At 36.1% G+C, this 13,433-nt stretch overlaps 1 protein-coding gene across 4 annotated transcripts in view; it reads left to right on the top strand.

Annotated features, from left to right (window-relative positions):
- The window catches only part of SPATA6 (spermatogenesis associated 6), a 150,782-nt gene that overhangs the window by 59,159 nt on the left and 78,190 nt on the right, over positions 1-13,433 (top strand). For all 4 annotated transcript variants that reach the window (XM_059898336.1, XM_059898327.1, XM_059898317.1 and 1 more), the window contains one exon: positions 9,537-9,617. In XM_059898336.1, coding sequence (XP_059754319.1) covers positions 9,537-9,617 — 81 coding nt within the window. The remainder of the gene's footprint in view (positions 1-9,536; positions 9,618-13,433) is intronic.

The following is a 13,433-nucleotide window of genomic DNA, read 5'->3' as shown; positions in this document are numbered from 1 at the left end:
CCTAATTCAAAGTTTAATTTAGTTTAAAACATAATTGCTTTATGAAATTATGATGTTATTTTAAACATACTGAAATCTAAATGAAAATACTTTACCAAAATGCATGCATCTACCTTCCAAAATTAACAAGCATTATTTTGCCTTATATTCTTCAGATTTCTCTCCTCTTCTCCTCCCCCTTTCCTCCCCTCCCCACTGTCCCTATGTCTTTGTCTCTCTTCTCTTTATTTTTCTCCCAAAAGAATGGCCAATAAATATTTGAAAACATGCGCAATCCCATTAGCATTTAGGAAAATTCAGATTAAAACAATCATATGATTTCATTTTTATAGCCATAAGATTGGTAAAATTTAATAAATCTGACAAATGTCAAAAGCATGGAAAAATGGAAGCTTGTATATGTTGCTGTGTCATGTAAATTGGAACAACCACAATCCAGGATTATGTAGTGAAGGCCAAGATTCTCATAGCCTATGACCTTCTAGGTATATAGCTTTAAGATGTATTCTGTCTGGCATACTAAGAGCCTTCTTAGGAATGTTTGTTTGTAGCATTGTTCATAATAATGAAAAATGGAAATAATTGAAATGTCCATTAGTAGGAGTTTGGATAGAATAATTATTATATGTTCATGTAATGGAAATACGTATTCATACACCTAAAAGTGAAAGCTGCATTAAGTGATAGCCAACTCTCATCTTTTCCTGCAACTTCTTCAGTTTTATTGGATAATTAATAATATTTTTATTCCTGAAAATGCCTTCTGCCTAGAGAGACTGAGTGAAGCCCCTGCTGTTTCAAAGAAGAAAAAAGTGAAAGTTGTCTAGGTTGAAATTATTTGGACAAATATTTTTCACTAACTTTAGGAGATATTAGAGCAGTAAGGAAATTGGGGTGCTACATGAGCCAATATGGTGAATTAAGTAACTTTTCCTGTATTTCCTATAGGAAATAGCAAATTTCAGCTTGCTGAAAGTATAAAAGTTGACTAGCAAATCTATTAAAATATACGTCCTTTGGAATATTTTCAGTGTCCATTAGCCCAAAAAGTCTTCCAAGAATGTTTCAGGGACTTTCTAGAAGCCTGCAATGAAAAAAAATCTGATTTTAAAATTAAAGTTTTTTAAAAAGTAATTTAAAATGCTGTATTACACCAAATTGGCAATATAAACGTAAGAATATGGACCATTAACAGGTATTTTTCTTTACTGAATTTGAGTTACTTTCACATATATCAAAAAAGTTTGGATTACTAAGGCAAAAAGTCTATATATATTGTTAAAAGATAAATTGGGACATAATAAAAATTTTGAGTTTATTTGAGCAAAAATTGATTTGATTCAAGCAGCATCCAATCTAGCAGATAGAAAGAAACTCCAAGGAGCTGTGCAAAATGAAAGATTTTTATATCCAGAAGGGAGCAGGAACAAGGAAATTATACTAGGCCAAAAAGTGTGTTGATTATTGCAAGGTTCCTTTCATTTAGGGGATGGCAGAGGGTCTAATCAGATGGATTACCTAGTGAGTGCTAATCAGGCAATTCCTGATTGACTGGTTTAAAATTCCATTTCTGGGAAAGCCGAAACTGTAATTAATTTAAATCTGTTTGGTGACATGGGGCTTAGCGTAAGCAACTCAATTTTGGGCCTGTTGTTTTTAACAATATAAAAAGTGAGACTTCTGGTGATGATGGTGTGAAGGGGCTGTCAATTACTCTCTCCACACAAGTATAAAACTGGACAAAATTGTCACAAGCTGCAGTTTTAGGGCACTGGAAACTGATCGGCAGTTAAGACAATTAAGACAAATTAAGAAGTATCCGTGCTTGAATAGCTGCTATAACTTTGGGTAAAAATGGCAGAAGTATGTGGTCATCTTGCCTAGGACAACTCTCATACCCTGCATAGCCAGTGAGAATTGTAGCTTCACTAAGCCTGGGGCAAGTTGCAAAAATTAGTAGCTTTGCTACGAGAGAGGTCAGAATCAATTTTGGGCAGTGATACTGTGATTTGTAATAAGAAACATACATTTGGTCTTCTTGCCCCATTCTTGGCACAGAGCTCATAAAACCTTTGGAATTTCCTGTGTTTAAGAGCTATAAAGGTGTCTTTTCTTATGTTAATGAGGAGACTTTTGGAAAGCTCCTTGGGAACCTAAGGATGGGGGCTTGATGCCAGGGGAACCAACCAGGTGATTAGAGGGTTGGAACTTTCAGCCCCACCCCTGAGAAGTAGAGGGGCTGGAGATTGAGTTCAGTCACTAATGGCCAGTGACTTAATGTCACTTCTGTGTAATGAAGCGGCTATAAAACCCAAAGGATGGGGTTTGGAGAGCTTCCATGTTGGTGAACACGTGGAGGTACTGGGAGAGTGGCTCACCTGGTGAGGGCACAGAAACTTCTCCCGCTTCCCACATATCTCACCCTAGACATCCCTTCCATCTGGATGTCATCATATCCTTTTATATAAACTGGTAAAGTAAGTAAACTGTCTCCTGAGTTCTTTGAGCAGCTGTAGCAAATTGATCAAACCCAAGGAGTGGGTCGTGGGAACCTCTTACTTGTAGCCTGTGAGTGACAACCTGGACTTGTGATTAGCATCTGAAGTCAGATAGGAGCAGTCTTGTGGAACTGAGCCCTTAACCTGTGGGATCTGACACTATCTCCAGGTAGTGTCAGAGCTGAGTTAAATTGCAGGACACCCAAATGGTGTCACAGAGACTTTTCTTGGTGGTGTTGGAAAACCCACACATTGGAATTGGTGTCACAATCATAGGGGCAAATATTGTGTCTTTGCCAGCTAAATGTGGTGGATTCAGTTAGAAGCACATGAGAAAAACCCACAGCTTTGCTAGGCCGATTGCAGTTCCAATCAGAGTGAGCAGCACACCTGCCAGAAAGTTGACAGGAGACCCTGGAAGTAAGGGAGCAATAAAAGGGCTGAGATGAGCTTTCCACTCATTCCTGGCCGACTGAAACTATGCACGTTCAGGGGAGACAGTTGGGAGTCCAGCAAAAAGTGAAAGCCAAAGGAGACTAGAGACCTGCTGTACCTTTGAGTGCATTCCCCAACCCACACACAGATAATCAACAAAGAGTGAAACCCTTACAGGTTCATTGGATGACCACTAAGCTATGCATACTCAGATGAGACCACTAGAATGAATACAAGAATAAAAAGACATGGCATATATATAAATTGAACAGCAAAATAGCAGTTGTAAATTCAATCATATCAGTTATTGTATTTAAATGTGAGTGGACAACACACTCCAATCAGTAGTTTGCTGTCCTGGCAGGCAACAATGCACCCTTCCTCAGAATTCAGATGATTCTGCATAGACATCTGAGTCTTAGGCTGTCTTCCTGAACCCATCACTGTGGCAAGGATTCAAGTCACATCTGGGGTTAAATCCTGGCACTATCACAGGCTACTACTATCACTATACTATGGAGATAACGTTGTTTGGTGGATTAATGAAAACTTGTAAATGGTTATTTTAGTACCTGGCACATAGAGAATGATCAGTAAATGTTAGTGATACGATGATGGCCGTGGAGGTCATGACACGGGGCTGTTGTTTGTGGCAGTGATGTTAATCAGAATCTGTGACTTTCTCATCTTGGATCTTACCTCTTAGCACAGATCTTTGTATGTACTTAAATGACTCTTGATTGAATTGAATGAATTGCACCTTATTGTAGACTTCATAGAGGAAACTGACATTTCCGATGTGTGATGATTAAATTTATTTTGGTTAGGTTGTGGCTAGATGTTACTGTGAAGGTATTGTGTAGATTTGACTAATATTTACAATCACTTGACTTTAAGTGTAGGAGATTACCCTTGATAATGTAGGTAGACCTCATCCAATTAATTGAAGACCTGAAGAGCAAAAACTGAAGTTTCCAAAAGAATAAGGAATTCTGCCTCAAGACCGTAATGTAGAAATCCTGAGTTTCCAGCCTGCTGGCTTGCTTACGTATTTCACACTCAAGACTACAGTATCAACTTTGCCTGAGTTTCCAGCCTGCCAGCTTTCCCTGTGGATTTTGGACTTGTCACTCTCACAATTGCATGTACCAATTCCTTAAAATAAATATCTCTCTGTGTATATATTCTGTTAGTTCTGTTTCCCTGAAACCCCAATTGATACACATGGGTTTTGAAAGATCTAAAAATAATGGCTAAAACTCTGAGTATTTACTATATGACCAGCAATATATGGGGAGGGGTAAAGTGATAAGTTGCAGTCCAGGCTGTGGTACTTATAAAATATGTCCACAGATGATTTGACACTCCTCTCTTCCAAAGGCAGAGTTTCTTAAGTATGGAGTCTACTTAGTGACTCTAACAGATACACTGTGGTGAAGTGACAGTTTTAGACTTTTGAGACCAGGTCATTAAATGCACTGTGGCTTCCTCCTTGCTCTCACTCTTATATCACTCACTCCTGGGGAAGCCAACTGCCATGTGTGAGGACACTCAAGCCTCTGGAGAGGGCAGAAGCTGGGACAGCTTTGCTGGAGTGCGTATGAAAGCTTGAAGAGCCTTGAAGAAACTGTCAGATGAGTGTTTGGAGGAAAATGAGGCAAATGTTATTGGAAATTAGGGGAGAAAGGAGCCCTTGTTATGTAATGGTGTAAAGTTTAGCTGGAATGTGGGATATAGAAAAAAATACCTGATGAAACGGGTGGTCTTTGTAAGGAGACTTTCAGACAGAGTATTAGAGGGGCTGTCTGGTTTCTTTTTGCTGCTTATAGCAAAATATAAGAGGAGAGGGAAACAAAAGGAAAGCCTGTTAATAACACAAAAAGGAGTTGGAACTTACTGTTTTTGAGGATTCTCAGCCTTCCCCAATGGCACATAATGTTGAAATTAAAGAATGACTTATGAGCAAAAATCATTCTAGGGTATGTTCAGGAAATTTTGGTCTGATGGTGAAACCAAGGGTGTGACTGTAAAATCCATTATTAAAATCTCCAAAAGATCCAAGACGTTGCCTCAGAAAATAATTTAATTAAACATAGGTTTTATTTTACTTTATTTTTTACATTAAAAAAAATTTTTTATTTTAAAAAATTTTCATACAACTTTTATAATTGAAGTATAGTTGATTTACAGTGTTGTGTTAGTTTCAGGTGTACAGCAATGTGATTTAGTTATATATCTACATATATATATATATATATATATATATATATATATATCTATTTCAGATTCTTTTCCATTATAGATTATTATAGGTTCCGTGTACTATACAGTAGGTCCTTGTTGTTTATCTATTATATGTATAGTAGTGTGTATCTGCTAATCTCAAACTCCTAATTTGGGAGTTCTGACCAGTGTGAGGTGATACCTCATTGTAGTTTTGATTTGCATTTCTTTAATAATTAGTGATGTTGAGCATATTTTCATGTGCCTGATGGCCATCTGTGTCATCTTTGGATGACATACAGATGGCAGTTTAAGTCTGTTTAGATCTTATGCCAATTTTTTGATTGGGTTGTTTGTTTTTTGATATTGAGCTATATTGAGCTGTATGAGCCCTTGTTGGTCACATTGTTTGCAAATGTTTTGTCCCATTCTGTACATTGTCTTTTCATTTGTTTATGGTTTCCTTTGCCATACAAAAGCTTTTAAGTTTAATTGGGTCCCATTTGTTTTTTTTTGCCTTTATTTCCATTAGTCTAGGAGATGGATCCAAAAAAATAATTGCTGTGATTTATGTAAGAGTGTTCTGCCTATGTTTTTCCTATAGGAGTTTTATAGTATCTGGTCTTACATTTAGGTCTTTAATCCATTTTGAGTTTATTTTTGTATATGGTGTTAGAGAATGTTATAATTTCATTCTTTTACATGTAGCTGTCCATTTTTCCTAGCACCACTTATTGAAGACACTCTTTTCTCCATTGTATATTTTTGCCTCCTTTGTCATAGATTAATTGACCTTGAGTGCATGGGTTTATTTCTGGGCTTTCTATCCTGTTCCATTGATCTATATGTCTGTTTTTATGCCAGTATCACACTGTACTGATTACTGTAGCTTTGTAGGATAGTCAGAAGTCAGAGAGTGTGATTCCTCCAGCTCCATTCTTCTTTCTCAAGATTGTTTTGGTTATTCTGGGTCTTTTGTGTTTCCATACAAATTTTAAAATTATTTGTTATAGTTCTGTGAAAAATGCCAATGGTAATTTGATAGGGATTGCATCGAATCTGTAGATTGCCTTGGTAGTATGGTCATTTTAGCAATATTGATTCTTCCAATCCAAGAACATGGTATATATTTCCATCTGTTGGTGTTGTCTTCAATTTCTTTCAAGAGTGTTTTATAGTTTTCAGAGTACAGGTCTTTTGCCTCCTTAGGTAGGTTTTATTCCTAGGTGTTTTATTCTTTTTGACGCAATGGTAAATGGGATTGGTTCCTTAATTTCCGTCTCTGATAGTTTGTTGTTCATGTATAGAAATGCATCAGATTTTTGTATATTAATTTTGTATCCTGCAACTTTACCAAATTTATTGATGGGCTCTAGTAGTTTTCTCGTGTGTCTTTAAGATTTTCTATGTATAGTATCATGTTATCTGCAAATAGTGAGAGTTTTACTTCTTCCTTCCAATTTGGATTCCTTTTATTTGTTTTTCTTCTCTGATTGCTGTGGCTAGGACTTCCAAAACTATGTTGAATGAAAGTGATGAGAGTGGGCATCCTTGTTTTATTCCTGATCTTAGGGGGAATGCTTTCAGCATTCCTTTTCACCGTTGAGGATGATGTTAGCTGTGGGTTTGTCATATATGACCTTTATTATGTCGAGGTATGTTCCCTCTATGCCCACTTTCTGGCAGAGTTTTTATCATAAAAAGATGTCGAATTTTATCACATTTTTAAAGGTTACTTTCCACTTATAGTTATTACAAAATATTGGGTATATTCCCCGTGTTGTATAATACATCCTTGAGCCTATCTTACACCTAGTAGTTTGTACTTCCCACTTCCCCACCCCTATATTGGCCCTCCCCCCTTTCCGTGGTAACCACTAGTTTATTCTCTGTATCTGTGAGTCTGCTTCTTTTTTGTTATATTCACTAGTTTGTTGTATTTTTTTAGATTCCACATATAAGTGATATCATACAATATTTGTCTTTCTCTGTCTGACTTATTTCACTTAGCATAATGCCCTACAAGTCCACCCATGTTGCTGCTAATAGCAAAGTTTTGTTCTTTTTTATGGCTGAGTAGTAGTGTATTGTGTGTGTGTATATATATATGTATATACCACATGTTTTTTATCCATTCATCTGTTGATGGACCCTTAGGTTGCTTCCATATCTTGGCAGTTGTAAATAATGCTGCTTCAACATATGTTCTTGAAGATGATTGAAGACCAGCAGAAGCCCTGTATAGGTGGGTGTGGCTTTTGTCTAAGGAAGTGAACTCCAATTATGTTCACATGAGAACCAAATAAATTTTTAAGAGCATTATATTGGCACAAGCACCACCAGCGTGGTCTGAAATTGAGAGAGACCTTACAAAATGAAAAGGCTTTTGGACCCCCAAAATTCTATTGACAGGACCCAAGCTCAGAACACTGTATAGCTCTAAACATTGTCTACCTCTTGTTGCAAAGGAATGATAATTCAAAGGATGGAAGCAAGAGCCCAGAGAGTGGAGCCAAAAACTATGGATAGTTATTTCTGAGCAGAAATAGGACTACACTTCTAAGTGGGAAACTTCTAACATTTTCCTGGCTGATTTCAGAATTGCTGTGGACCAGTGATTTCTATTTGCCTCTTGTATTCTCTTTTTTTGAATAGGAATGTCTATAGTGATTATCCTCTGCCTGCTGCACATGTGTACCTTGAATATATGTGGGGCACATAACTTGCTTCTTTAGTTCATAGGTCTTCTAATTGTGAGGAACTGTATCCTGGAAACTGTATTTAAAGAACCATACCTGAGACAGCTGAATAACAATTTGATTTAGATGCCAATATCCTGGATTTCAAGCTGAAGTTATAAAAGGATGAGACTTTTCCCTTTTCCTTTCCTTTTCCTTTTCCTTTTCCTTTTTCTTCAGTAGGGCATGAGTTTAGTTTACACATGAGAGGAATTTAATTTGTGGTCAGAGAGTGAACTGTGGGGTTTAAAATCATGTCCCCCAAATTTTTGATGCTCCTCTGCTAAAAAGGTAGTTTCCTTTGTCCTAGAACATGGGCTGTACTTAGGGGCTCTAATGAATAGAATGTGACAGAAGTGACAGTGTTAGACTTCTGAAATAAGTCATAAAAAGGATTATGTCTTCCTCCTTGCTTTGCTTTGGGAGAACTAGTTACCATGTCATGAGGACACTCAGGCAGTCCTATGGAGAGGTTTGTGTGATAAAGAGCTGAGTTCTCTTGCTAAAAGATAGAAAAGAACTGAGTCCTCCAGCCAACAGCTGTGTGAATCTCAGGAAGCAGATCCTCCAGCCTCAGTCAAGCTTTCAGAAAACTACAGCCCAAACAACATCTTGACTGCAATCTCATGAGAGATTTCAAGCCAGAACCAACTAGTTCAGCCTCTGCCAGATTCCTGACCTTTAGGAACTATGTGAGATAGTATGTACTGATGTTTTAAACTGCTAAGTAATATGCTCTGCAGCAATGGATAACTAACAAGTAAGCATAGAGGACATTATCAATAAAAGTATGTTTGCAGAAAAACAGTCATCCATTTAGTTCATAGGTAACTCATATTTAACCTTTTTGTAGTGTGTAATGTTTGAAACTTTAAAGTTAGTAGGTCAAAGACTGGGTAAGATATCTCTCCTCCAATATATTAGAGTGAAGCTGCCCTGGGCACAGACAATACTGTATCTTTTAGCGTTTTGGTGAGTATGTAACTTGTGTGCTTCCAAATATTTTCTCAGGTGCTTTCTGACTGTTCCTTTGAATTTTACTATTTGTCTCTGCTTATCTCAAAACAGTGTTTAAGCTGATGATTGAAATGTTGCAAGAAATAGAAACCAGATTCATTCATTCATATATCTGAATGTAAGCTACATTATGGGAAAAACTGTTGGAAGAATTGGTAGAGACTTATCTCTCTTCTGTTTTCAAGAACTGCATACCCACGAGCTGTGATTTTTTTTTTTTTTGACATGTGGAGACTATGCAAAGTATTTCTGGATTATGTAGTTAAGTACATCTTAATCTGTAAAAGTAAAAAGAGCCAGAATCCATTAAGTATTTTCATATATTTAGGACTTTAATATTATTAAAAATCTTTAGAAAATTGACAGGGAAATACTTGAAAATGAAAAATATCTGAATTTTTCCATAAAAGTGATATAATCACTTGTAAGTGAATCATCAGCAATGAAACTGTTTCTTGATAACATTTAACATTCGTTTGTTGTCTTTATCCTTAATAAGAAATTCAAACTAACAAATAAAGCAGCTGAACCTTGGTAAGTCTTTGTTACTGTAGGTCGTGTTTTCACCAGTAATAATTAGCTTTTTAAAAATTAAAATGTCTAATACCCTCTCTTTCTTCCTCAGGGAATTGCTCCAAAGCTGGAATTTTCTACAACCTCAGTGATTACTGAATGTCTGATAAGTTCAAGGAAGTGCCACACTCAGGTTAAAATCATTTATTTAAAATATCTAATGGTTTAATTTATTTGTTCATATTTACTGGGCATTTGGCAAGCATTATTCTTTTATTTTGCCTACAACTCTTTTCACATTTTTTCGATCAATCTCTAGTTTAAGTAAAACAATTATCATAGGTATTTAGCAGTTTGGTTACATGTTAATAAGTGTGGAAGTGAAAAGCTTGGTATACATGGTAGATGGTACTTTTTTTTTTTTTAATGGAAAGAAATCAGGCTTCCTGAAAGATGTTGGTTTCAAGAAGTTCCACAGAGAACTTAACTGGAGGCTTCTATGAATCTTAAAGAAGTTAAAGTTCAAAGGATACCTTTTTAGCAAATGGGACCAGAGGTTCTCAGGCTGGGATATAGGTGGTTAGTGGGTATAGCTTCTTGAGTGTCTGTAATTCCTTAAGGGACTATTGCTTCGTTTGGTGGCTGTTCTAGTGTTATCAGATCAAGAGAAGCTTCGATACTTCAGCCTAAGAAGTACTTTCTATGTTTGTAAAAACTGCCTTCAGTAAACTCAGATATCTGGATCTAATATTATATTCTGATCTAACTTCCTACTGAGTCACCAGGATCATCTTGCTACCCTGACCACAGGTTATCTAATAATGTCTAGGCATCACTCACACATATGTGACTGCATTATGACCAGGTAACAGTGGCCATCCTGTGATGATGAGCCAGTAATATATAAATCCTAGAGGACCCAAACAGGGCAGAACTGAACCTATGGTGGAAAAAGTAGAATGTTAATCTCCTGCATTATCAGTTTCAGAGTGAATTTGCTCAGGGTGGTAACTTGACAAGCTAACAAAGGTAAAATATAATTGTAAGATTATCAAGGGGATCTTTCTTATTTTGTTTAGCAAGACATTTGGTATGTTAGAGTTTGGCCTAATTATTTACCTTTTAAATGCAAGCTGAAACACTGCTACTAGAGATCTAATGATCCATTCTTGCCAAATGCAGAGCTGGGTTACTGACTTGTTTGGAGATATGCACTGTGCACATTTGTGAATTGTCAGAAATGCTTCCTCTGGACTCACAGAAGTTTCCTCTCCACACTGGGGTATGCCTTTACTGGGTGGGTAGAAATTTCTTTTTTTGTCAGGAGTGTAGCATACACACAGAAGAGTACACACATTCTAAGTGTACAGCTTGGTGGAAGATTCCTTACTAAATGTAGAACTGCCACCCCACTAGTAGTTTCATTGGACTAGCATTTTCCACTGTAAGCTTTTGGCTAACTTGCTATTTCAATGTTTGTCATTTGTTTTTTGTTGAACAGAGATGTGAGAGAATAGGCTTTGGTGTTATTAAGAAAACATTCTTGAGAATCAGACAGATTTGGGTTCAAGTTCCTCAAAAGACTGGTTTAAAGATTAAATTAGAGAATATATGTGTCTGCACATAACATATAATTAATAAATTTTGTGGCTGTTAGGTTATTAGTTTTTTAATTAAGATAATTGAGATATAGAAGACATAGATGAAATATAAGATGAAGACATTGTCTGGTAGGCACAACAGAGTATACACTTTTACATTAAAATTCTGAATGGTAACAGCCAGGATTTTAATCTTATGTGATCTTATTTGAGAACATGCTAAATCCACTTTTTTTCCAAGTGGATATTAGTTACAATTAAAATTTTAATGGCTATAAAACAGCATTTTCAGGTTCAAATACAGTTTAAGAATTAGACAAACCATTTTTGGTTTTTAAGAGAGGAGTGAGTGAAATAAACTCTTTAAAATCATTTAGGTTTATAAATATTTATAATGATCTTTATTCCTTTTGGCACATTATTTTCAAATTTTTTGTCACAATTGATGTTTTGCCACCAGTTGAATGGACTGAAAAAAATAAATATATCATTGGGATTTTCTGGAATATATCTAGTTTTCTATGTAGTCTTTTTTACCTACTGCAAAGTAGAACTTATTAGTAAATAGTTAAATATTACTAGTAACTTTATTAATATGTTTGATAATCTATATCAGGTAGCTTTTGCTGTGTAACAAGCCACAGTAACTTAGTAACTTAAAATAAGATGTTTCTCACAGTTGTGTGGATTGGCTGGGTGATTCTTTTGGTCTGGGCTGCCTAGGCTAGGGCTGAGTGGTCGAGGAGGGCTTCATTTGCATGTCTGGCAGCTGGCTGACTTCTTGGTGTGAGAGGGACTTTACATTCCTGGTGTTTGGCTTGATTTCAGCTGGGGTGATGGCCACAGACTCTCATCATCTAGCAGGCTAATTTCAGCTCATTCACATGTGGCAGGAAGGTTTTCTGGAGTAAAAGAAGACTAGTACTTTTCAAGTCTCCTTTTGTCACAAGTGCTATTGTCCTCGTGGCCAATGTAGGGAGCCATTTTGTATAAAACAGTATGAAACAGCCACTATTTTAAGTTTTATTGGGCATTAATAGGATGCATTAAGGATTGATTAGGTTAGAAAGTATGAATCTGTGGTAGATACAGCACCGTTTCTAACTTCCTCTAGTGGTATTCAGCATTCAAAAGCTGTAATCAGAAAAGAAGATGGAGTTCCTTTCAGTTTGGTATAAACAAGAGGTGGGCAAGAAGGAACTTTACAGCATTGCTGAAATAGGTGATGATGGGTTCATCCGGGTCTAAAGGTAAGAGATCCTAAAAATGTATGAAGATCTGGGGGAAAGAGATCTAGGGGCTGGGGGAAATGAGGAGGACAAGTAACAGATTCAGTGAAAATAAAAGTAGGTTGAGGAAAAGGTTTGGTCAGCAAGGGGTTTTCAGAGTTTAGGGTGCAATGGATCTGTATAGGGATAAAATCTAAGATGAAGTAGAAAAAGACAGTTAAAGCTCAGAAATAGAAAGTCTAAGTCTTAAGTTCTTGGAAAGATTCATTGCTTGAACATTTTATTAAACCTCAAAGGTTCTTTTCATGTGTTAATAATGCTGCTTCTGTGAGTCAGTGTGATGTCATAGAGATGGGTGAAATGGGATGAAAAATTCAATGTTGAAGTCATTGAACAAGGTGGGAGAAGGTCCAGGAGCATAACAAGAGCTTGAGAAGAAAGAAAGATGATGAAATAATCTGATGCTGCTGGTCTGTATGAAACTTGTGGACTTATTTTTCTAATCAGGAAAATATGCTTTCTTGTTTTCCTATTTTCTTTCCTGTTTATCTACTTTAAAAAATATTTGACTCTTCTCCTATTTCACATTTGTATTTTATTTACTTAGAAATAGATACCCTTAGCAAGTAAGGAGGGGGATTGAGAAAGTAGAGAAGAGGGGAGGTAGGATTGGTGGGTTTTTAATGTGATAAAGTTAGGAGGACATTCAAAGATTCTCAACTGTCCATTTTCTCTAATATTGGAAAGCTTATAAATCTAGACAAAGCTTGAAGAGGTCTTAAATTATTTACTTGTAATCCAACTTTTTTAAGGCAGAGACTATTTGAATAAAGTATCCTAATAACGCAAAAAAATTAGAAATATCATTTGTTTTTAAAATTTTAGAGTGTTAGCCAGTTTTACTAGAAGACAGAGTACTAGTCATTAAAGTTTGTAACGTGTCTTTTGTACATTTTTACTTTTATAAAAATACAGAATTAAGATGTTATGGTTATCTGTCATTGAATTGTAAAGTTTTAGTTTGGAAGAGATCTTAAAAAAAATCCTAATCACCTTGTATAATCCAAATTATACATTTTATGAAAATACGTATAAAGCTTTTCTTCAGATTTTCACATTGTGCAAATGTATGTAATCATAATAGTATGACTGAAACGTCCAGTTTTCTCCATAAAGATT

Source organism: Balaenoptera ricei, chromosome 1 (assembly GCF_028023285.1).
Source record: "Balaenoptera ricei isolate mBalRic1 chromosome 1, mBalRic1.hap2, whole genome shotgun sequence".
NCBI classification, from domain to species: Eukaryota; Metazoa; Chordata; class Mammalia; order Artiodactyla; family Balaenopteridae; genus Balaenoptera; species Balaenoptera ricei.
This window is presented reverse-complemented; position numbering and strand designations above follow the sequence as displayed.